Raw genomic sequence first — 26,239 nt, forward strand, 5'->3', positions numbered from 1 at the left:
TCACTGGCTGCGGAACTTCACAAACAACGGATATTGGCTCTGTTTCTGCTGAAATTGGAACAGGTGCCACAACAGAAGCTGACGTTTGTGTCTGAATAGTTTTAGGATGAGGAGTTTCACAGATAACCAGTTCTGGTTCCATTTCCACAGTACCAATAGCTGGTGTAGTTGTAGGGGTATCACTTTCCTTGGCTACTTTCTCCATTTTAAATGCTGTTTCATGAGTTTGTGGAATATCCGGTGATGAAAAGATCTCATCTTCTACATCTTCCTCTCCAGAGGAGCATTGTGTTATTTTCAGGTCAGGTATGGAATGGAGAGTTCTTGTAAGAGGAAAACCTGAAGATACTATTGACTCGGGTTCATAGTCTTTACTACTAACAGTCATCACTGTTGTAGCTTTGTCTTCTATACCATCTCCAGAGGGAATTACTATCACTTCAGGTGAATCATGTAGAAACACTGTTGCCTGGGTTTGGGTTGTTCCTGGTATCAGACTGGTTCTTTCCTGCTTTATTTGTTCTTCACTTGCAGCTATCGTATGTATAATTATATTTTCATCCTTTTCTAATTGAGCTGTGTCACCTGAGGAAATTATTACATAGCAAGTTTCAGTGACAGTAGGTAACACTGTCTGTTGTTGAGGTGTCTCATTTACCAATTGAGATTGTTGTACCTCCTTCTGTTTAAGCAGCTCAGTTCTTTTCTGCATTATATCTTCATACGCCTCATCTGCTGTCCTCAGTCTTTTTACAGGCTCTTGAAATAAAATCTTATCTGATTCTCTGAGTGAATCCATTGTTTTGTTATCTGTGTCCTTCACTACAACTGGATGCTTCTCATCAGGTGGCGAATAGAAAGACACTGATATTGGTGGCTCATACATTTTCTGAAAAGCAAGAAACTTCTCTGCAATAGTGTCAGACCTTTCTGATTCAGACTCAACAGATGGGGAATTTGCAGATGATTTGTGGAGCTCTTCCATTTCTACAGCCTGTCGCAGCTCCTCTGTCGGGGAAGCATCCTCAATGGGAGAAAGGTTACTTGGTGGTGTTATTGGATGTTCTCGTCTCCACTGAGCCCGGAGTTCCTCTTTACCTATCTTTGACTTTCTGCTGGAACTCCTCCTCACCTGGTGCTGTTCATCCACCTCTCGTTGCATGTCTTGCTCCCTAAGGAGTTCTTCTTCTTCTCTCAATTCCTCCTCCTCAGAAGAATCTTCAATAGTTGGGAGCACATGGCCATGCTGCCTGTGCCGTGCCTTTCTCTGTTTACTTTCCTCACCTAGCCTTTTATTGCTTGGACTGCTATCACTGTCCTCATCCATTGAAGACACAGAGGTAGGAGATGTCCCAGGTGTAAAACTGGATCCATGCAAGCTGGATGATCCCTCTCCCCTTGATCTATCTTCAGGGGAATTAGCAAAGCTCTCCATTTCTGGCTCTCCATCTGCTGAAGCTTGTGTAGGGCCTAATATTTTGCACGGTGCAGTGGTTGTACTCTCAGTATCAATCTTAAAATCTTGGATGTCTTCGCCACCAGAAATTTCTTCCTCTTTAATTCTGGCCTTGGGGCTATGTCCATGTAAAATGTCTTCATGGGTGATCGTACCCTTTTTAAAGAGCCGCTTAGATTGCTCCAAGGTGTTTCCCTCCTTGCTCTCATCTTTCCTGGGTTTTTGCTGCTGTATGCAACCACCCACATCATCATGTGTGAATTCCTCATCATCTCCACAGTGCAGACTATCATGGTGATGATCAGTAACAACTTTATTCTCTCCTTGCAGTGGTACTGAGGACTCTTTTTCTTGTCCATCATCCTCAGAATGATGAGGTTGTGTCTGTGGAAAATTTATAGAGGGTGATTTCTTCTTTGCTTGAACTTCTCCAGGCACCTCATCACCTTTGTGGTATGATTCGGGGGATATAGGTAATGTTTTTGGCCTGTGAACATCCTTTTCTAGATTATTAACATCACATATATCTGTACTTGCCTGCACCTCCTCTCTGCTCTCTAACTTGGTCATTTCTAAAGGAGACGGACATGTCTCCAGGGTAGAAGTAGCATTTGGTGCCTGTTCTTCCAACAGCTCCTTCTTCATAGTGGGGTCTTTACTCAGAGAGCTTGATATACAGCTGGGGTCAATAATATCTTGAAGATAGTTTTCAGATGAACCTGAAGAATCTGATTCAACCTTTTCCTCCTGTCAAACAAACCATTTCAAAATTCAGATAGCAACAAAAATAGTTTAATTTTAATATAATTTGCTGTAAATACTCTTGTGTCTCATAAATGCCTATATTCTAAGGAATACTTTTAAAAACATTTTTCTACATTTTCAAAAGATCAAGACACATTTACAGAAGTAGTAATGCATTACCATGCCAGGTGTAAATTATACTGAAACGCAGAAAGAACTTTTTTTCTGTGAAAGTATTACTTACTAAAATTTTAAATTCTACTGAAGACTTCTTTTCTTCTAGTTTTGTAACTTCATAAATGAGTTCCTCTTCCATTGCTTGTACAGTCTTCATCCTTGACAGTCCCTTTGCAGAAGGGCTAGTAGTACTGACTGTCTGACTAGGAGCAGTCACTGGTTCAGGAGGAGTAACAGCTATCTTCACTGGAGCAGAAGTTGGAAGTTGTTGAGGAGCAGCTTCAGATTGTGGAGAAGCAGCAGTAGCACCTTCAGACAGAGGAGCAAATTGCTTTACTTCTCCCTTTACCCCTATTTGAATTATTTCCTCTTCTGTTTCTTCCATAGCCTTCATCCTTAATACTGCCATTGCTGGAGGACTTGTAATATTAACTGACTGAGGGTGAGCAGCGGCATGTTCAGGAACAATACCCTCTCCCTTCACTAGAGGAGAAGGTGAAGCAGGTTTAAGATTAACAGCATCTAATTCAACAGGAATAACAACAGCCTCAGGAGGAAGAGTAAGCTCAGAATGAGTAGCGACAATTTCAGTAGGAGAAGCTTCAGGTTCTAACAAGCCAGAAACAGCTTCTGAAGAAGAAGTTGACCGAAGAATAGTGGCAACAGTCTCAAGTGGAATAGCTTCAGGCTGTGGGTGAGGAACAATAACTTCAGTGAGAAGAGTGGACGGAAGAGCAGTGGTACCTTCAGGGACAACTGTAGATTCAGGAGGCTCAGGAGGCACCGCTTTCAGTTCTTCAGAAGAAGATACTATTTCACATGAAGGAATAGTTTCCACTTCATCGGTAGCAGTAAGCTCTTGAAGTACGGGTTCTATAGGCGCATCAATTGTTTCAGGATGGGGAGTATGTTCAGGAGGAGCAGAATCATCTTGAGGAGCAGCAACAGCCTTCAGAAGTACAGTTCCAGACTCTGCAGGGGTACTTGCTGCTTCAGCAGGAGGAGTAAGCTCAGGAGGAGCAAAACCATCTACAGGGGTAGCAACAGACTCAAGAAGCACAACTGCAGATTTTGTAGGAGCAGCTGATGCTTCAAAAGACGGTGTAGGCCCAGAAGAAATATCCTCTTTACGGGCAGCAGCAGGCTCAAGTTCAGCTTCAGCATGTATAGGAGCAGCAACAGTTTCAGGATTAAGGTTATCTTCAGCAGTCAAATCTTGTGAAGAAGGAATAATCAACTCTGGAGGACTGACTTGTAAAGGAACAGAAACAGCTTCTGTACGATGTGTGAGTGAAGGTGGAATACTATCATCTGGGGCACCAACAGACTCAGAAGGTAAGGCATCAGATTCCATAGAGGTTGTAGTTTCAAGAGGAGGACTATCCCTGGAAACAGGTGTAACTTCTGGAGAAGGAATAATTACCTGAGGAGGACTACCTTCTAATTCTGGAGGAACATGATCAGATTCAGTAGTATGTGTATAATCAGGAGAAATGGCTGTGTCTTTAAAAACAGTTGTAGGCTCAGGTGGAGTGACTTCATCTGTGACAGCTTCAGAAGAACAGCTATGTTCTTGAAGAAAAACACCAGTTTCAGCTGAAGGAGAAATAGCAGGGATTGCCTCAGAACTTGCAGTGACTGTCTTCAAACCCTCAGCAGAATCTACAGGAGGGGCAACATTAGAGTCAGATTGAGTAACAAACTCAAGATGTGCAGGCTGATCCAGAGATGGAGGCTGGGGAGGAACATCAACAGCTTCAAAAGGAATTGTGGGTTTGGGCAGAGAAAAGGCAGATTCAGAAGTATTTGTTGAGTCCAGGCAGGCAGCTTCAGAATCAAGAGCATCAACAGAAATTCCCACAGGAACAGAAGCAGGATCAGTATAAGAAGCATCACTTTCTTCTTTAGGTAGAGAATTAAGAGCAGGAACAGTTGTCTTATCTTGTCTAGCAGTAACTTCAGACGAAATTGTAGGTTCTGGAGCAACAGTCATGTCTGCAGATGGAGGTGCAGGTTCAGGAGCAGCACCCTTTTCAAGAGCAGCAGGAAGGGTTTCAGAAGAGGCAAATCCAGGAGCAATGCCAGGACAAGATATAGACTCAGCTGGACTACCAGCAGCTTCATGAGGAGTAGCAAGCTTAGAAGAAGCAGTGGCAGGTGCCTTCTCTGCTGTTGCCTCCATCTTTTGTTTGGGTTTTGTAGGGACAGTTTCCATAGTTACTGATGCTGTTGCTTGTGTCGTATCCATCACAGGGGTATGCTGACTTTTGGGTACTTGTACTGTAGGCTGCTGACCCGCTGGCTTTGATGGGGGAGCCACTGTTGTTGGAACCCTCTCCATGTCTCCAAGCTGCCCTGCTAAAGCACGTTGCGTCTGGCAATTTAAACATAGCCATTCATTCTGCAAAAAAGAACAGAAGAAGATGGAGGAGCTATTAGCACCAGCTCAACAAAATATAGTTTTATTGTTGTGTATATGTCTGACTTAATCACTTTTATAATGTTAGCTAAGAAATAAAAATTACATTACATTACATTTATTCATTTTGCAGACACTTTTCTCCAAAGCGACATACACCTCAGCAAAAATACAATTTGTGCATTACATTAAGAGAAAGAGACATGGGTGCAGATATGTGATTCTTAAGTAGACCTAGTTTGCTACTAGCCTTTTGATGCACCGATGTTCATCGATTGAGTAGGTGCATAAAATGCAGGATAGATGAATCCTGATGACCTACCAATTTTTTTTTTTTAAAGAATAAGGTACACAAACAAACAATCACATACAACTCCGGAGTAGCAGCTGTGTAAAGGCCTATCTGGAGAAGATCATGAAGTTACGGTGCATGAACTTTTACACCACACATGAGCTGGAGAGCTCATAACATAAAAAATTATGTTGGTTAACAATGAAATTAATAGAAGTCGAAAAAATATGAACATGACCACCCTTGATTTAAATGTTTTCCTAATCCCGCAGCACTCATTTTTACAACAAACACACTTTTATCCAAGAATCCCCTGTCTAAAGGAATGTGGAAGACCTGACCTCCACGCAGAATTCTCAGACTTGGATCCATTTACAGACATTTTATTAGGAATGGTAATAACTGCGGTCTTTTCAATATACTTTTAAATGTACTTTTTGAAAGCGATAATAATGATAATAATTTCATGGTAATTTAGTCCTAGCTGTACAGTGTTATGGAGTTTAGCTCCGTTCTGTATTTCATTGCTAAAGGTTCCGGATGAATCTGAATAGGTTGAATGAAAGCCATTTCCCATCAAGCTATTACAGCAGGCGGCAGGTCATCAGTAATGAAAATGAATATTGTAAGTCTTTTAAAATTGTGAACACTCAAACATTTGCACAAGCTACACAAAGCTACAGACAAAAATAAATACATGATTTTTTAACCATTACAGAAACACCATTGTCTACTGACTTTGGCATCTCACAATATTAGGTTTGTATGGTAAATTACAATTACATTTATACATTTACTGCTTTTACTGTATTAACTCAAGGAAAGTATCTCAGTCAAGGGTACTTCAGTAGGAGTAAGGATTAGATCCCAGGTTTTTAGATTGCAAAATGATGGCTCTAACCACTATGCTAAACTCAGCTCCAAAAGTGAATGCAGAATAAATTCCTCAGTACTGTACTACATTTATTTCTAGGGAATCTCTGAGTCATCCGTACAGCTGCACAGAACAGTACTGCTTGCACATTCTGAAAGGAAAGCAGCATTAAAAGAACTCAAATCCAACTGACTCGGCGATACTTTATGCACATGGTCCAATTTTACTGTGATTCTCTTCTGCTGACTGCGAAAGTTCATATATGCCAACAGATGGCCAGAGCTGTGCACGCGAGAGTCACTGGTGAGCTGGTCCTGCCCACCATGGCCATGCCACATGCTGCATCATGGTCATGAAAAGGGTAGGCCAGGGCAGATTCTGTGTCCGGACGGCATCAGCGAGCAGCATCCCTGCAGCACATGTGCACACCGAGCCCTGTGATGTAACCGTCCTGCTGCTTACAGTTTCGCAGCAAGAATTAATCCAAACCGTGGAGAAGCCTAGGATGCCACTTGTCCCAGGGCTAAAATGGGTTGCGTGTGACTGGCATTCATTGCCATGACGCAGCAGAGCAACACATTTGCAGACATGTAGGTGGCAATCGGGAGGAGGGCTAAAAACCAGAGTTTTAGTGTCAGGAAGTTTATTAGAGACATCAGCCTTGCGACATCATCATAAGCATAATAATCCTCACGATCATTATAAGGAGGCCAGACACATTGATTGAGCTATAAAATCATGCGGCATAATGGCATTTTAAAAATTGTTATCTATTCACAGTTGTGCCGAGCAGAGCTGATTACCATCTTAAGTCTCACTCATGATCTTTCTAGTAGTTCCTCAGCGTTCTCGTCACCCTAATTTCTCATTGTGTGACCTTGCCTATAAACAGCTACTCTGACCTTTATTTAAAATTTTTTACCTTTTCTTCAGTCCCATTTGTTGTATTTAGAGTATTTTTTGTCTTTGGTTAATATTATATTAGTTACAGCTCAAAATTTCTTCATAGACTGTTTTTTGTTATCGTGTTACCTTTCAGAAGTTTTGCTTTATAGAAAAAATAATAAATGGGATTGAAAAAAGTCAGCTAAATAAGTAATAAAAATATTGTCAGTGACCATCTTCAAGGCAAATGTCAACTTCAGTGCTGATACCCCAGGATGTTTGATCCAGAAGGTTATACTTCTACAGTTTCTCACTCAAATATAACACTGCTTTGACACTGTTGGCTCAGACCACTCATAACCAGGGCAGTACATAAGTAGTGGACATCCTGTCCTGGGTGAGTCCTCTCCCCCTTCGGTCTTGTGCCCTGTGTAAAGCTCCGTCTCGCCGAGACCCTGCTTGGGAAAAGCAGTTGATGACGAGGGATGGATGGATGACTAGTGGACAAATAAAGATTAAAGCGACTACTTATATAACAAACACGCAGTACAATTGGAATCCACTACAAATTACAAACTTAACATCTGTCAGTTTGTGTGGATTTATACTATTATTTGGCAAAAAATAAATAAATAAATAACAGAATTTTCAAAAGACATGGAAAAATGTATTTTACAGAGAATTCTTGTTTATTTATAAAAAAAAACATGTACTATTTATCTTTGTGGGGGTGCGGTGGCGCAGTGGGTTGGACCGCAGTCCTGTTCTCTGGGGGGTTTGGGGTTCAAGTCCCACTTGGGGTGCCTTGCGGCGGACTGGCGTCCCGTCCTGGGTGTGTCCCCTTCCCCCTCCAGCCTTACGCCCTGTGTTGCCGGGTAGGCTCCGGTTCCCCGTGACCCCGTAAGGGACAAGCGGTTCTGAAAATGTGTGTGTGTGTGTGTGTGTGTGTGTGTGTGTGTGTGTGTGTGTGTGTTTATCTTTGTACACTGCAAATGGAAACCAAAGGGTCAGTGGTAATGTGAAGGGAACATAACAGAAAATTAGGTGAGACAACAATAAGGAATCTCTGTACATTAATTCTGTTGCACAGAGGCGAAGGTAGGAGAATATTCTGCACTTTCTGCCCTTTAATTTTCGCCCTTCTTTTACACAACAAATACTGAAGGGAAAATAATGATGAGCAATTATTTCTGAAATTTACACAAATTTGAGCAGAAAAAACTAATTATTCATATGTGGAAAACAAGCACCACTCTTCAGAATAGCTTGGAGACTGAATTCATTTGAAAAGAAGAAAAAATTATGAGACCCTGTTTATTTAAATGCCCAAGTATACCTAGTGGCAAAGAAACTATAGGCTACATTTGTTGAATACAATAATGTTTAGTTTTTACGCTCTACGTTTCTGGTAAAGGGAAACATTATTTAATGCGAATCTTTTTTTTGCATAAGAAGACAGCAACATGATCATACTCTGATATCACACAGACCATTAATATGCTAATTTAATTCTAATGAAGTCCTCTAAATCCATTAGTGTCTAACAAATTGTAGACAATTCTGTTTCCCATATCCAGTGGAATTAAAACTGAAAGAGAGGGAAGAGTCAGCTAAACTAAATAAAACAAGTATGTATGATTTTTTTTCTCATTTTTTCTATAACAAACATAAGCCTATACTAACTATTATTTCATATAAAGCCACATTAATAAATGTATTTTAATTAGCGCAACATCAATAATTAAAATTATACATTTATGTGAGTCTAAGTTTGGCATTTGCTATGATCAAAAGATTTATAAAATTATTACTCGGCAGAAACAAACGAAAAAAAAAAATAAAACAAAAAACGCTTTTGTTAGATGTTGCATCTCCCGGAACTTTGCAGATTCTGATTCCGGAAGACATGCCACTGTGCCAGCAACTCGCATTAAATCTAAAGATATACGAGGGTGCTTTGCTCGACATACATGACAGAAGGAGGCGCAAAAGGCTGAATCGGCAATTCTGAGTGATCATCAGAGCATGAACACAAACCAGAACAGCACTCTCACTCCCTTTACTACAGCTTCAGTATACAAGCATTACTTCTGGCAGGATGTATTTCAGTATTGATATGAAAAAAATATTTGCTTAACCAAATTTCTAGCTCAATTCCTTATCTACAAATCTGTGCAAGTTTGACAGAATGTATACACTGTATACGTCTAATTTGGTGTTAGTGTAAGCATGACACCACTGTTTACCAGGAACCATGGAATGTATGCAGCACTACAAGCTGACACATGAGCCAGTCACCACAGGCTAAAGTATGAATCACTCACTCATCCTGTGAGTCGATTGATCAAACGTGTGGAAAGGGCTACATGGATGAGGCTGGACAGCTCTAACCTTCTGTGGTGTCGCCTATTTTCAAAGCATATTGACAGTGGAAACTGGATCATATAGCAGTGCCTATTTATGGCACATTCCATTTTACTGTAATCAGTGAACTGTCTCAATGTGCATGTCTATAGTACTACAGAAAGTTTTAAAGAAAGGCTGTCTAAAAATAGGGTTCATTTATATATTAGTGGGGGGGGGGCGCGGTGGCACAGTGGGTTGGACCGGGTCCTGCTCTCCAGTGGGTCTGCGGTTCAGGTCCCGCTTGGGGTGCCTGGCAACGGACTGGCGTCCCGTCCTGGGTGTGTCCCCTCCCCTTCTAGCCTTATGCCCTGAGTTGCCAGGTTAGGCTTTGGTTCCCAGCGACCCCGTATGGGACAAGCGGTTCAGAAAATGTGTGTGTGTGTGTGTGTATATTAGTGCTCACACACGGAAATTCATTCACATGAACAAGGAATTATTCTGTGTTGTCAAAAAGATTAAAATACAAAAAAGTAATTGTTGAACGGGGGTGCGGTGGCGCAGTGGGTTGGACCGGGTCCTGCTCTCCGGTGGGTCTGTGGTTCGAGTCCCGCTTGGGGTGCCTTGCGACAGACTGGCGTCCCATCCTGGGTGTGTCCCCTCCCCCTCCGGCCTTACGCCCTGTGTTACCGGGTAGGCTCCGGTTCCCCGTGACCCCGTATGGGACAAGCGGTTCTGAAAATGTGTGTGTGTGTGTGTGTAATTGTTGAATTTCTTGAACAGTAAAATACTGAGAATCACATAGATGAAATGTTCTGCAGACTTTTTCAAACACTGCTGTGGACAGCTTGGCATTCTTAAGGTTATATCACACTCTCCGACCGCATAATTCCTTCCTACATTTTACAGCAGTAAAGTTTGGCACGGCTCTACTTAAACCACGGAAAGCTTATGAACCTGAACTTGAAAGAAGTGTTTTTGGTTTTTATCCAAACTTTCCCAATTAACTTATCAGGGGGTAAATCATGAATTACAGTTATTCATTTAGCAGACAGACTTTCATCAGCCTACACATCTTATTCACTAAGGTGACTTACATTGCTAGATACACTACTTACAAAGGATCACTCATCCATACATCAGTGGAACACACTCTCTCTGTGTCTCACACACTATGGGGAACCAGAACAGCATATCTTTGGGAACAAACAAGAGCACCTGGAGGAAACCCACGCAGACACAGTGAGAACATGCAAACTCCACACAAACCAAGCGGAGATTGAACCGACTTCCTCTTACACCCCTCAGGCGCTGTGCCACCATGCCACCCATATCTAACTAGCAAGAGAACAACTCTTGAACATGTACTTGCTCATCCACAGTGAAGTCACGGCCATGGAACAGGGTTGGAATTAATGGACCACTGTCAGCTGCTGGCCTCTCAACATTAATGATGGCCAGTTGCTGCCTATTGAGGATGAGAAGCAGCTGGTCCAATGATTCATTTTGCTTTGTCCATTGTAAAAAAAAAAAAAAAAAAAAACACCTTTATTTTTCTTGGTGCAAACTGTCATTCTTACCCTATCTATCTATGTGGTCATCTATTTCACAAATAGCAGCGCAAGGCAAATATTTGGATAATTCAAAAATATTGTTTTGTCTCCTTATTTGTGAAATGGTCATGAAGACAGCTATTCGATATTGTCTCTTCTATTTTCTTCTGAAGTGGCTAACATCAGGCTCATTGAACAAAACACAACTTAAAAGTGCAATTGCAGAAGATAAGAGGTCATCAGCAAAACTGATGGTTACCATTCTTCAGCCACAGCAAAAGAAGTAGAATTGGACTGCAAATGGAATGGCATTTGAACGTCTCAGTGAACTTGTCAGTGAAGTGAGTGTTGCTTAGAAAAGCCAGGATATGGAAAGGTATAACTGGTTTCCAACGAAACTCATTATGGAACATGTTGAGCAATGCCAGCAGACAGCGACTGGTGAAGGGTGATCCATTAAGTCTTTTAACAGTTCACAGGACAAAGTGACTCACAACTGTGGCTTCAATTCCATATAAATCCGTGGAACTGACAAAATCTGATCAAAACATGACCGTGTTCTACACTGCAGGTCAGGTGAGAATTCAGACAGGTTCCACTTCATTTTATACACAGTAAGTAGTTAGAATACACACACATTTTCAGAACCGCTTGTCCCATACGGGGTCACGGGGAACCGGAGCCTAACCCGGCAACTCAGGGCGTAAGGCCAGAGGGAGAGGGGACACACCCAGGACGGGACGCCAGTCCATCGCAAGGCACCCCAAGCGGGACTCGAACCCCAGACCCACGGGAGAGCAGGACTGTGGTCCAACCCACTGCGCCACCGCACCCCCACTCGTAGTTAAAATAATAAATACAAAACCAAAATAATAAATAATAGAACAATAAAGCCACGCCGTTAACCTTATTAACAGCAAAATGTGAATTATTGTTTGTTTTAGCATTGTAGAAGAATAAGTATTTGTTAATTGGTGATATAAGTCAGAAAAGAAGGATACTGCAAATGGACACAAGACAAACAAGACAAATGATGCTCATAAAACTCACCAACACTGTATCTGATCAAATCTGAAAAGCACATTAAATAAAATTGCAGACAGAACTTAGTTTTGCACAATTTGGGCTGGTACCATAATCAATTTCCTGCCCGCTGTTTTAGGCAATAGCCCATATATACTTTCCCCATAAATCAGCCCATATGATAATGGAGGAACATCTCCACCCTCTAATTTGTAATAAGAGCCTTTGGCTCAATTCCAATGGGGGCTCAAATTGTTGAAGTGATAAACATAAACAGTGAGGGATAAATGTCAAAAAAAAAACTTTGATGGAGTACTGCCAAGGCCTTGTTTCAAGGTGAAGGTGTGCCTCTTGATGAGTCCTCTGGCAGGAAATATTCCACAGCCCCACTTAGAAACACTATCACACAAAGCCCACTTAGTCTGATGAGTAAAGCAACTGCGTTTGGTGTCATTTTTTCGCAGCATACAGAAACGTTACGCTATATAAAATTCTCAAACAATGTCTTTCCATATTCGAAAAAAAAAAAAAAAAAAACAAATCAACTGCCTCGCAAAGAGATTAATCAAAGACAGATATTTCCATCAGTCTTTCGTATTTTTGACTGGCATAAATTCAGCGATGTCCTTTTTTGGAAAGGGTCAGCTCTTTGCAGCACTCCACTCACACATCCTTAAGAAGAGTTACAAAGAACGCATGGACTCCTGGCAAAGGAACAAAGAGCTGGGGAAAAACACAGCTGAAGCATTGCCAGAGAAATAATCTATTATACCGTTCTCAGCTCTGTTTAGAACTTTTCTTCTCCAGCAGAGCGGTAGTGCTGCATACAACACCGAATACTTCCTGGGAACGAAGGATGCGGCCACACAGTTAAAGGCTCTTTCAATAACCCACAGAAACTAACAATCATGACAGCAGTTTTTAAGTAGGAGACGGAACATTTTGCACAGTAAAAATGTGACAGTTCACATCCCGGCCACTTCAACATAATGGTCACTCATCCAAATTCACGTTTATGGAGACACATCAGTGTCAGTGCTTTATGTTGACTACAGTAACACAGTGAGCAAACACACAGTCTACACTGCAAAGCATTATTGGAAAGCTGATTGAATCGTCACGCTGCACAAACATGTGACTTTGGAGATAAGCGCCTGCTAAATGAAGAAATGTCATTGTAAATATTAATATGACCCCTGAATGCAGAAAAACGTGAAGAACAAAGATACAGGTATGAGGATGCAGTAAAGCTCGTACATTTGCTTAAGCGTCATAGATTCTGTAAGAAAAAGACATGTATGCTTTCCAAGCAAACGGTGTGAACATTGGTCCTATGCTACTCTAGTCTGCACATTACAAAACGTGGTTACCAAACACACACACACACACACTTTGTTCACTTACTGCATTATCATGGGGTATTTCATCTTAATGCATCTTATGATTCTTCACCAACCACAATGAACCTCTAGCACAAGCAGTTGAAAGGAAACAGAAAGATGCCACATTCATCTTCTTTAAGATATCCGGCTAAAAAGCATTTAAAATGTGACAAGGTCTGCTTTCAGGGCTTACTGGGAAATATCACAATGCCAACACACACACTCAGAAGCAATGGCGACACAGCCATTGAACAGACGGACTTGCCGACAGTATTGTGTGGACAGCACACCAAGCTTTTTGAAAACCCTGTGGCTGCTAGACGTCAGAGAACAACGTGTGTCTTATGGTCAGCAGCCCTACTCCGGAAACACAAAACAAAGACGTTAAATCGTAGTAACTACATAACCGTCTCTGCTGTAGTAAACGATGGCATTTAAATCCATCCATTGTTACTCGGCTCAGTTCTGGCCATTTTTATCCAACCCGCCCTAGAGATGGAATTCCACCGCTTGACGCAGAGCGCTGGGTGACTGGCCACGGATACCGTACTTAGTGGTTGGGATTATGTGAGTTATTCCATCATCACAGCAAGGCCTGGTGGGGCTAAACTCCAAATCCAACACCAGGAACAGAGTTTTCCATCCTGTGCTTTTTGTGACTCTGAGGATAAACCTTATGGATTATGATTCTTATTAGCTGCAATAACCACATGGACAATGTGAACTTTATTTCCAATAAACCAATCAGCTGAAGGAGGCCCGTGCTTTGTAATGAACAGAGCTACGTGGTGGCAGAAGTGTGATAGCCTTTTGCAGGTCTCTGCTCTGTGTCTCATGGAGTCCACTGGGGGCATTCACTTATCACATGAGAGGATCAGCCAGGGATCATTTCAATCATGGGCTTTAACAGCTACCACCCACCCGGTTACGACACAGGGTCAGGGAATACCCTCGGCCCAGGACCAGATGGTCAAAGGGAAAACACTCAATCTGTCCCATTAGGTTCTAATCTGCCTCTCCTTGTGCTTCTTTGTTCCTCATGCAGCTGCTTTGTGTCGCACTCCATAATGCTGTTGCACAACTTCACTCACGTAAACGCTGCTGTGTTTCTTTGCATGGAACTCCACACGTCAACCATTATGTAATACAGCCTTCGCACCACAGCGAGCACAACTAAACTTGTCTACCTTAGCTAAGCACATACGAGATTAAGTTTTTTACTTTTTTTTAGTATATTGCTACAAAAAAGTTCTCCCGGTTCCCGAAGACTGCTGATGTAGCTTCAGTGTCACACAAGTCTGCTTTTACTGCTGTTTTGCAGGCAGTTGTCAGAACAACATTTAGATACAGTATAAGAGCAGGGGAATGCCTATGTTCATAGACTGATCTTCACAGATTCCAACACAACATTTTAAATCCAAGACGGTGATTTACAAATCAAGCCTCTCTGGATTCCTTTACTTCTGCAGCAGGCTTCCTTTACAGGCTTCCTTCCCAATATGCCAGTCGCTCCAAATGAGCCCACCTCAGCCCTTCAGTAAAAAGGCATGTTCCTCTGAGCACTGGCCGGATTACAAGCCACTATAACTCAGTGTATGAAGTGTGAAGGGCAGGGATTGACCATGGCTGTCAGGTTTTTCACAGGACCACTCCCGCTGAATGCCAGCTGAGCGAGCTGTGGGCTCTCCGAGCCAAAAACCCAGGGCCTGTCAGCCGCCATTGACCCCCGTGCCAGCAGAGCCACTGGAAGTGACAGAGCAACTCTGAGGGCTGTTTACTTACTGGAGAGAAGACAAAAAAAGGAAATATGCCCTCCTTTCTAAATTGCTCCAAAAACATGGCCCACACTTTAATCCCTAGTATTGTTCATATTCCCAAACTACTCTTCACTTATTCAGCATTTTACTGATGAATGTTTATCCTCTATTTGTGAAGACTGCATCATTTTTATAGTGATGAAGACTTCAGTACAAATTGTACATTTTTAGGACCACAAACAATGACATGAAACTTTTATCTCTGTCATTTTTATTAACCTCTGAGCATTTGGATAGAAAAAAGCTTAAGCTGAGGAAGTTGAGGAAGTTTAAGAAATGTGCGCAACACACAGGGTATTGTTCAGAGGTCCTGCTTTTACACCCAAAAGACCCAGGTTCAATTCACACCACCTAGCGCTAAGTATTTACCAAAAATTGTTCTATTAGAGAGGGGGTGTGGTGGTGCAGTGGTGCAGTGGGTTGGACCACAGTCCTGCTTTCTGGTGGGTCTGGGGTTCGAGTCCTGCTTGGGGTGCCTTGTGACAGACTGGCGTCCCGTCCTGGGTGTGTCCCCTCCGGCCTTACGCCCTGTGTTACCAGGTAGGCTCCGATTCCCTGTAACCCCGTATGGGACAAGCGGTTCTGAAAATATGTGTGTGTGTGTTCTATTAGAAATTACCGTGTCATATCAATGGACAGGTCATTGTAAGGAGCTTAGCACTGCATGTTACTTTAGAGGAAAGCATCATGGAATTAATTAATATATGGAAGTTATTATAAATTTAATCTCAAATCATAGTTTTAGCGTGAAAGATGAAGCCCTGTGACTGGAATCTCTTCGTTCAATTTCACAGAATGGAAAAGTTACCCTGGAAAATGCTGAGCTGCAACAGAAACTCCGGAGCTCAATAAATAGGTCAATCCAGGCCGGCAAATCTAAATGTTCTCATTTCTGAATAGCGAGGCATAACCGCGGGTGACAGGGTGAATTTTCCTATCCGCTGTGGTGTTGTTCTGCCCATTCCTCTTATGTAAGGCAGATGCAGGGGTCAGAGGGTGGAATGCACAGTAGTCTCCAGCAATCTGATTGAGCAGCAGGGTAATATTTTACATCAGTGTATCTCAGGGACCTGGTCCACTCCTTCTAAAAAACACTGGGTGATGAGGGTCTGATCACTGTCCATCTAAGTTAACAATGTTGTTACCACTTTTTTAAATGGACAGGGCCAGATGGGAATAACTATCATTTGGGGTTGAGCAATGAAAGCAAAATGAGCCAAAAGACAACAATTGTCACTATTTGTTATGCTGCTTCAAGGAATTTATTCTTTGTGTCAACACCTAAACTAATAGGTGCTCAGTGTGGATGTGAGTTAGAGGAAAAGAAGCTCAACTTGAACTCAAAAAAAAAGAAATGGGTTCAGCAGGGAACAGAGTGAAAAGTGGTTCAGCCTGGGTACCTGGGGAACAGCAATAAAATCACACTGAGAGGTGTTTAGTTTTATTTCCATATTACAAAGCACATACTCAGAAAGTGCTGTTGGACAATTGATGGGTTGAGTCGAACCTTGTAAGTCATTGTGAGCCTTTTGCCACCTCTTCCGTTTCTATGAGGATGCAGTGATCACCACGTTCGACTCATGTAATCCCCTTCTTTCACTACCTCCTACAAAAACAACTCGTGGGCCCTGCAGATGAACATGAGTAAAGAAACGTTTTGAAAAAGCAATGCAATTGACAGTGGCCTCTTTGTATAGGATTTTCAGCGTTCTCATGCAGGAAGTGCTTACATTAATTGATTCATTTATCTAACCTTGTTGGCATCTCCACTGAAAGAAATATCTCATCCGGTTTAAGAAAATGAACCTTGTTTAAGTACGTCTAATTTGATCAACTGTCTTCCAATTACGAAGCCCTGCAGCGTTCAAGAGGGGCACTTTGCGCACGTGGGCGTTTTGCTGAATCATTACGTTCTTAATCTGCAGTTAATTGGAGCCGCACTGTGGTGTAAACATGCGGTGGGATGGCATCCCCCTTTGCGTCATTGTGCGCTCAGCTAAGCTCTCCCACAAACAGATGAATGGGCAGGTCCCTGACATCAAGCTGGGGAGTGCAGAGATGGGAAATTACAAGTCTAGTTGGACACATTTACCCGCTCTGGCTAATGATGCTCAGCAAATAACAATTCACTTCCATGACCCTTCATTAAGTTTGAACATGTACGCCAACTTTTGCAAGGAGCGTTGCGTTCCGGATACGCCGCGTTAACGTTAGGATAGCACTGCCAAACAAAGTCTGACTCAACCAGCAGATATGTAAAGCGAAATCATTCCCAGAAGCTTCTTATCACATTTATAGCCGGGAGGGAGATAAGGAGGCCGTGTCTCCGCTCACCGAATGCCGAATTGTTGGGAGACGGTTTCAGCAGATATGCATCCCCTTGCAATTCTGCAATGTGTTAAAAGAGTTTGCAGAAGAGCAGAAAATGGGCAACCCTCGTACTTTGATGTTAAGTGCCTTTACAGGGACAATATCAAGCAGCTCATGGTCATTGGAATCTGATGGGTTCAAGGATCTCTCTGAGTGAGAGTGAAATACGTGTATCTGGAAATTTCTGTGCCAGGACTTGGGGTGTTAAGCACCTTTTGTTTTTTTCTTTCATGCTAAAAGTCACACCCCCGACACTGTTTTGGGAACAGGACCTGGATGATTTAATCCCTTCAGAGGAATGTACCTGAAATAGCCTGTGGATGGGGGGTGGGGGAGTGAGTGGGGATTATACAGTCTCCACCCTGCCATGCAGCGCATGGGCGACACGTGATAACAACATAATGAGCTTAAAAGCGTCACCGCTGCCCTCTGCTGCGATCTGGATGAGACATGTACCTCGACGCAATCACTGAAACAAGCCATTCTAACTTATTCACCCTGAAAATCTTCATGTATCTATATAGAGGGGAAAGAAAATATTCTTATCAAAATGAAGCACCGAGATGTTATCAATCTCCAGATACATCTCAATGAATGTCAGACCTTAAATTTCAACATATCACAGACTGTCCAGGCAAGCCCACAGCATGCTGATATGATCCACAGCATCAATAACCTTAATTCAATCGGATCCGCATACATCTTTGTATTTAGGAAGAGTCTGGGAATATCCAGGTATTTTGGATCACTGATGCCCCAGGGGAGGTAAACCACCTTAAATGCAACCTTTTAGGGTAAATGTTTGACACACTTAGAGTTCTCACTATTGTCACACTGAGGAAAAAGAACTGATGAGGTCAAATTTACATTTATTTATTTAGCAGACACACTTTTCTCCAAAGCAACTTCCAATGAACTCTTTATAGTGTTATGAGCCCACACACCTTATTCACCGCAGTGACTTACACTGCTAGATACACTACTTACAATGGGTCATCCCTACAACAGTGGAACACACTCTCTCTGTCACTCACACACTATGGGGGAACCTGAACAGCATGTCTTTGGACTGTGGGAAGAAACCAGAGCACCTAGAGAAAACCCACGCAGACACAGGAAAAACATGCAAACTCCACACAAACTGAGTGGGGATCGAATCCACGTCCTCTCGCACCACCCAGGCGCTGTGAGACAGCAGCGCTACTCGCTATGCCACCCAAATTACAAGAATCATGTCACGCTTTTCCTGCAAGCAGGGCCTTGACAAGAGACATGCGCCGAATGTTACCTTGATGCTCAGGCCAGAAAAGCTGAATGGGTTAGAGGGTGCAGGGAACAGATCAGTCAAAGGCCTCTCCCTCCTCCGTCACAAATGATGACGTAATAACTTATTAGGCTGTGGCAAGAACTCCTGACAGACTAACTACTGGATATCCAAGGCAGAACCTAACATTCAATTCAGTTTGTTTTTATACACTTCACATCAGAGTGGCACAAAGTGGCAAACAAACAAAGTCCCTTGGAATGATCCAGCGTTACAAGATGACATAAGCAACACTTATAATTAACTATGCTGTCAGGCAGCAGATAGCTGAGGAAAGGAAAACAAATAAAATCTCCCCAACTGCTACAAGGAGAGAAATAAACCCGTAGTGGTGCAAGTACCAGTGGCTGCCCATTCCCCTGGGCCTACAAATATGGAGATCTGTGTAGATATGCCTAATGTTTAAAAGAGCTGTACAACTCTCAAGACTGAGCTACTGTCTATGGAAGCTAAATTTGTTGCCCAGTCTCAAAATAGACATGGACAATACTCAGTAGAGAAAGTAAATGAAATTAAAGATAAGTGCAACTATAACTGTTACTTCACAACACCAAGATTTTAGAGAAAGAAACGTGCATTACTGGAATGTAAAAATACTGAATATCTCTGTGCTTTGTAGTTTTAGCCAAAGCCAATGTTGATTGTCCTGCAAGTCCCCTAGACCAGTCAACACACTGACCCAATCTTATTTCAACCCTATGATTATCATCTACAAAAACAAATAAAACATTTGGCTTCCGTAGTTAAGTAATTAAGTTCTCTCACCTCACGGAGATGAGGCATGGGATTAAATCCACAGAGTTTGCACACTGTGTTCTTGCATTCGGTACAGTTGTTGTAGTTTGGTGGGTCCTTGGAGCCAATGTTGAGCTCCACTTTGCAGAGTGGGCAGTTGGACTGGGACACTTTGGAAGACAGAGCTGTGGTCTCTGCTCCTTTGGGAGGCTCAGTCGTAGGTTTCTCTGGTTTTTCTGATACGAGCTTCTTCTCCTGGGATGGTGCACCCTTACTCTGCTGAGGGCTTGCAGGTGCCTTTGGGGAGGGCTGAGCTGGGTTCTCATCCTGGACCGCCGAGGTGATCAGGTTGGATGCTGAGCTGAATATTGAGGAGCCAAACCCAAACATCTTCCCAGACACAGAATCAACAGGCTGGGGAGCAGAGGCCTGAGGTTTGGCTGCTTCAGTCAAACCAGCAAAGCCAAACAGTTTCCCAGTGACTGACTCTGTGCCTTGCTGTGGAGCACTAGGCTGTGGTTTAGCCACCTCGGCCAAACCACCAAATCCAAACAACTTCCCAGTCACTGACTCTGCGGCCGGCTGTGGGCCAGTGGGCTGAGGTTTGGGTGGTTCCGTGAAACCTCCGAACCCAAACAACTTCCCAGTGACTGACTCTGCAGCTGACTGAGGGTCGGTAGACTGAGGTTTGGTCACCTCTGTCAAACCTCCAAAGCTTAAACCAAAGAAACTGGACTCCTGCTTGGCAGGCTGAGCCTGTGGGACTGGGGTGGATTTGGCAGAAGCAGGACCCGTGCCACCCTTTGGCATCTGTTGTTGAGGTCTTCCCGGGTCTTGCAACGGACGTCCTGTTTTGGGATCTAATTTTGGCGATCCGCTTGGGGCTTGTTGTGATGTAGGCTGACCTGTTGGTTGTTTGCTAAGTGTGGCTTGAATAGGTTTCTCAACTTGTGGTTCCCCTGATTTGGCTTGGTCTTGTGCAGGAGAAGCAGGGCTTCTTTGTACAGTTAGTGGATTTGTTGATTGCCCAGCATCACTGATGGACTCTTGTTTGGTCAGTTGTGAGGGCTTCCTGCCCTCAGTGGGCTTACCTGTCCCAGGCTTGGAAGTCTGCTCTATTAATGGGGCTTTCTTGGTTTGAGGGGAACTTGGTGCTGAATCCTGGCCTGGGGCTTTCTTGGTTTGAGGAGAGCTAGGTGCAGAAGCCTGCCCAGGTCCTTGCTTTGTTTGCAGCGGACCTGGTGTCGGGACTTGCTTGGGGACCTGCTTGGCAGACTGAGGCTGGGGCTTCACCATAGGTGGTCCAAGAGGGTCCGTGCCACCAAGAGCTCGCTGCATCTGACAGTTCAGGCAGAGCCACTCCTTTACCTGCAACAGTTTCCCACAGTTAAATATCAGACAAGCAACTGTGATCGTGGCACTTAACCCAAGTTAAAAGGATACAGTTGGCTAATTAATGAACAAACAGACAAATGCCATAGTTTTCCAGGTGAAGTCCCATAAGGGGCTTGGTTGCTGAAGAGAATTAGGGGCTTAACCTGAATTTCTCCTGTAAAAATATTCCCTCTGTGCAAGTAGGTAAAATATTACACTGCTTTGCTCAACTATGATGGTTAAGCAAACATTGTAACATTTCTGTTTCATAAGCAGGTATTAAAAACATTTTAATAAAATGTGATTCTCGTGGATACGTTGTAGTAATTGTATTATTTCTTATCAGCTGGACAGCTTAACTGTGGTTATTATGAATTCATGATCTCATTATGTCTGCAGTGACCAGAGAGCAGTGATAGGATTAGTAAATCTGGGAAAATCACATTTCAGTTACCCAGTGCAGAATGTGCTTTCCGGACTGGTGTTCTGGACTGGAAACCATTTTCCCATGTGAAAACTATTCCATTACCTTTTCATGTAACTAACAGTCTAAGTAATTAACAAAATGGAAACAGACATCAACATATATTGCAGTTTTTGTATTTCACATGTCGATTTAGATAATGCTAAATGTTCTCTGCAGTATAAACTTGAGGGTCAGCAGTTACATCTGAAGAGCTGCCCATTAGTTGCCATTGCAAGAGAGCGCACTGCATGAAGCAGGGCAATTCAATCATAAATACACCACCGAGTGCCTCTGTGAAATATCTGGAGAACTCAGCTGCAGTTCTTATTCTAAAACATACCCTGCTTTCAACAACTTTAACCCTAATTGAAGTCAAAGCGAAGCAGCCAGTCATTTGCAGAAATGTAATTCACGGATCCCGCCATCCCCATTTGTGAAAAAACACTATTTTTATACCACTATAAAACCACTTGCCATTTGAAGAACAGTTAGTATTGGTGGATCAAACCCCAGGGCACTGAGTCCATAATTTTAGTGAGGACAGTGAAAGACTGTGACCCATATAATGCAGCTTCCTCCCGTCATCGCACTGGTACCGTAAGTGACGGATGTGCGTGATATTAGTGTGTATCCCACGTGGCAGATTTCTATCTGATGCACCTCCATTCCCCTCTTCTTTACATCACTGTAAGGCAGTGGCTATGGCTCAAAGGCATTAACTCTTGTTCAGTTGACCAGTTCACTTTAAGATTACATTGCAAAGCACATAAGAAGCTCTGTGGGATTTCTGTGGTAAACTTGGTTGGAAAATGTACCGAATCAAAGGAAATTCTACTGATTGGCTGCTTTCTTTTCAAATAGGAAGAACAATAGTACTGGACACCATTATGTCCCACAAAAGTGGAGGTACACAAAACTACTGGAAATCCAGATACACGAAAGCTTCTCTTACCGTGGAGTCGGGGGGGCTGAAGCCACACAGGCTGCACACCACACTCTTACACTGTGTGCAGGTGCTGTAGTTTGGCTGCTCCTTGGTGTGCGTGTTCAACTCAGTCGTCTTGCAAAGGGGGCACAGTGATTTCAGCCCCTGGGACTGCGGGGGCGCGGCATTGCCAGGGCCCTGGGTTGGTGGCCTTGCCGACTGAGCCCCAGGCCCAGGCAGTTGTGGTCCACCTTTAGCAGGCCCTTGTTGCGGTTGCCCCCCTGATTTTGGCACACTCGGGGACTGTGGCCCCGGTGAGCCCTGCTTTTGGGGCGCCGGTTTTACGGAGGCTTGCGGAGGGGGTCCTCTTTGCTGCGGGGATCCTTGACCTTGCTTGGGTGGGCCCTGCTGTTGTGACGGCCTGCTGGCCTGTTGCTGAGGGGCTTTGCCGGGCGTAGACGCCTTCCCTCCCCGCTGCTGCGGCACTTTCTGCTTTTTCACTCCTTCTTCCTCCTCCTCTGAAGAAGAAGACAGAGAGGATGATGCCGCCTCCTCCTCTGCAGCTTCATCCCCAAATAGGCTGAATTTATTCACCGCAGATGACATTGCGCTGAGGGGGTTGGCCCCACTCAGGAAATTAGAAGAAAACATGCTTCTCCTGGGCTCCTCTCTCCCTCTCAGTCTGGATCGAGACTCTAAAAGGCTGATGGAAGAAGGACTCCTCCCAGGAGGGGTCTGTCTGGCTGCTGGGCCTGTCCCAAAGGCATCGATTGTCCGGCTCTTGCTGATACCAGAGGTCCCCTGTGTAGTAGGTGGGTTTCCTGGATCCTGGGGTGGCTGCTCTGCATCTACATGCACTCTCCTGGGGGAAAGAAAGAGAAATATTTTGTTAAGTTCTTGATAACCTATCTGTGTCCAGGGTGCAGTTTAGTAAAGGCTGTGGAATTAGAAAATAGAAAGGTTATCATCATTTCATCATCTCCATCCAACCTGCTGAGAATTACTACAGATATGTATCAATGTCTCAAATTTGTAAAGGACATAAACGTGATGAATAAAGAGAGCCCTGTTGTGCAGAAAAGAATAAAAAAATCCGAATTTATATCATGGAATGGGATTTAGAGCATCACGACATGACTGTGAGAGGGGCACGTTAAATGGAGAATATTACAAAATAAACCATGTTTCTTAGATACCTACATAAATGCACAAACACATATATACACACATAAATGTGCATATCTATATATTTTATTTATTTATTTTATTTTTCCTTTAAGTGCTTCCCCATCACAAGGGTTATTATTGTTAACTAATATTTATTCGACTCCATGCACCTAGGTCACTTACCACCTTAATCACTTTTACACTTATTTACTCATTTAGACGATGCGGTTTTAATTACTACTTCAATTTGGGCTATCTAGTTTCATCAAGAGTACTAGACCAGGAGTGGGACTGGAAGCAACAATCTTCAGACTGCAGGGCGCAGCTCCCATCATTACACCTTGTACTGTCATACTGGAATGTTCTATACATATGAAATAATCACATGTATGCAAACATCTATGGATGGTCTGGTATGTGCAGTACTCTTAAAGGCCCAGTGGGTTGTGAGTTTGCATCCACATAGGCCAATACTGCACTTTGTCAGCACTGGTTGAGCTAGACACCGATTCCCAGAAGCAGCTAACACGTATGACTGCAGATTTGTGGCGTAGAACTATCCAGACACTCGCATTCGTTACACTGGACTAGAACCCTTTCCACCGACACACACTGTACAACCTGTGGCCTGTGATTATACACAAGACAGCGAAGACCCCTTGCTTCAGCACCACGGACAGAGACATGAGCTCAGAAGAGGCGCTGGCCACTTCTGATACACACCCCACTCCCAGAACAAGACAGCAATATAATGGACAACAGAGGAAATTCACGCAATATGGTGCTACTGAAGGCAGAGCTCTGCGTATATGAATAGCTACATGATATCTTCACAGTATATAAGAATGAACTGACATGACCGGGAGCAGCAAAGGTGGTGGCACAGCCTGCTACCAGAAGAAGCAGCGTGTAGAAAGCGATGCTACATAGAACTGGAAGTTCGCAGTAAAACGCAAGACACTTGTAGACGCATGGAAAATTAATTCTTTACAGCACTACGGGGACAGAATGAGCAAGAGTCCATGATTTGTTCCGCTGCTGACCGGCAGCACCATTTTTTTGCCAGTAAACACCTCCTGGATCATTCATGGCTTTCCGTGCCAAGAAGAGCCACGCGATGGGACACACTGCACATGCACGCGGAAGCACATGGGGGGGTTCACACGGCATGCGCGCGTTCGCAGCATGAAGGATGGAGGAGAAAACTGAGAGCGGCATCCCTGTTGTTGTTCTCGGAAGGAAACACCCCTCCGGCGCCGCACCGGGAAGCACGGCACGCGCACTCACTCTGTCGCCCGTCGCCGCGCGCACGGACAGTCACGCACCCCGGCTGCATTCCCACAAACGCGTGGCTGCGGTGGCACCTGGACCCGCGTGCTCTCGTGACGGGGCTAATGGCTGCAAATGCAGACATGAAAAGGGTGCACGCGAGGAGGTGCCGAAGACGGGCTGCGGAACCCACGAGCACGACAGAAAGCGCAGCATCACCGTGCCTGTGCGCTGGAGCGTCTCGCGCCGCTCCGGGAGGCTCCGCGCGCGCCCTTGACATCCCCGCGACCGGCGGCCGCTTCCTGTCCTCGGCGCGCGGGTCCCTTCCCGCCTCCGTCCCTGCAGGTGCGTCGCCGTCGCCGGGATCCGCTCCCCCCGGTAATGCGGGGAGACCCCCCTCCCCGCCCTCCGCACTCGCCTCGTTCCCCATGCCAGCTCCCCCCCCCGTCCACTCCCCGCCCCCTTCCCGTCTTTTGTCGAGAAGGACGATCGACGGACGTGCCCTCTACCGCCGCCTCCGCACGAGCGGCATCGCGCGTTGCTCCGCTCTCTCCCTCGCTCACGACGATCGCCGCTTCCTGATGCGGACGGAGGTGATGGAGTTCTCCGCACGAGCCTTCCCAGCGCTACAGCGCGCGCTCCCCCCTCCCCGCAGCCCGACTCCCGCCAACGCGCATGTTCCGCCCCAGACAGGTGATCGGCGCGCGCTCGGGGAAGCGGCATTTAAAGGGACCAGAAGGCGCTATGACACCCCTTCGGCAGGGGGCAGTCCATGTGCTCACTGCAGCACCTGGTGCTACGTGCTCTACATTTACTGGATGGCCAGGTGGTGGTGGTGGTGGTGTCTTGAAGGTTGCTGGTTCGAATCACACTTGTGCTGTAAGGACCTTGATGATCACAGTATTTACCCTAAACGGATACACTTAGAATAAACTGTTGTATAAATGGGTAAATCACAGTAAAGATACCGAACACAATGTAAGTCACCCTGGGTGAACACCGTAAGGGTTAAATATAATTTAGCTGATACTTTTCTATAAGGTGACTTACAGTGTTAGGTAATCAACTTTAATTTACCTTGATCTTGGGTGCAAACGTGGGAATGGGATTTGAACAGAAGACCTTCTCATGTCAAGGGAACATCTGGATACTATACTTTCTGCTGCCCAATATATGTTCTGCACCTCCCACAAAGGCGAGATTTACACTAATTGCTGAGTCTTCAGTAGTCCTCAGCTAAGACACCAGGTGGCTCTTTGGTAGCTCGTGTGGTTCCTCTGATGTGGCTCACTCTCTTTATCAGTAGTAGCACTCGCACGCACACACACACATGCACACACGCACGCACGCACGCACACACACACACACACACACACACACACACACACACACACACACACACACACACAGAGTGTGATGCCCATTACAGCCAAAACATGAACATGTTTCTGGAACTTCAGTTCCAGCGAAGTTCAGTGGTCGTACCAAAGCTTCTCCGTACCGACAGATTCATCTTTTGGACAGCAGGTAGTGCACATGTGAGGACTGTTCTAATTTGAGGTTTCTGGGATCAAATCCCACTTCTTCTGTAGTTCCCTTGAAAGGTACATATTTGAACTATTATAGTAAGAATACCCTGCTGTA

The 26,239-nt window shown here is 44.3% G+C and overlaps 1 protein-coding gene across 1 annotated transcript; it reads right to left on the bottom strand.

Moving 5' to 3' along the window:
• On the bottom strand, positions 1–25,127 carry LOC108921136 (protein piccolo-like). Its single transcript, XM_018730449.2, has 6 exons — positions 25,105–25,127; positions 22,187–23,021; positions 19,425–20,762; positions 2,574–4,778; positions 677–2,203; positions 1–48 (listed from the first exon to the last, which is right to left on the bottom strand). Exons 1-6 carry the CDS (start codon positions 25,125–25,127, stop codon positions 1–3), a joined length of 5,976 nt encoding a protein of 1,991 aa, XP_018585965.2.
• Between the last annotated feature and the right edge of the window lie 1,112 nt (positions 25,128–26,239).

The sequence above is a fragment of the Scleropages formosus genome, chromosome 5 (assembly GCF_900964775.1).
Source record: "Scleropages formosus chromosome 5, fSclFor1.1, whole genome shotgun sequence".
NCBI classification, from domain to species: Eukaryota; Metazoa; Chordata; class Actinopteri; order Osteoglossiformes; family Osteoglossidae; genus Scleropages; species Scleropages formosus.

Bases quoted from the DNA above. Each gene is read 5' to 3' on its own strand.
- LOC108921136 (XM_018730449.2), bottom strand. From the start codon at position 25,127: ATGCCGCTCGTGCGGAGGCGGCG. The intron at 23,022-25,104 runs GTAGAGGGCACG...TCTTTCCCCCAG, and splicing joins CCGCTCGTGCGGAGGCGGCG to GAGAGTGCATGTAGATGCAG. The intron at 49-676 runs GTACAACAATCT...TTCCAATTTCAG, and splicing joins AGCTGCTTAAACAGAAGGAG to CAGAAACAGAGCCAATATCC.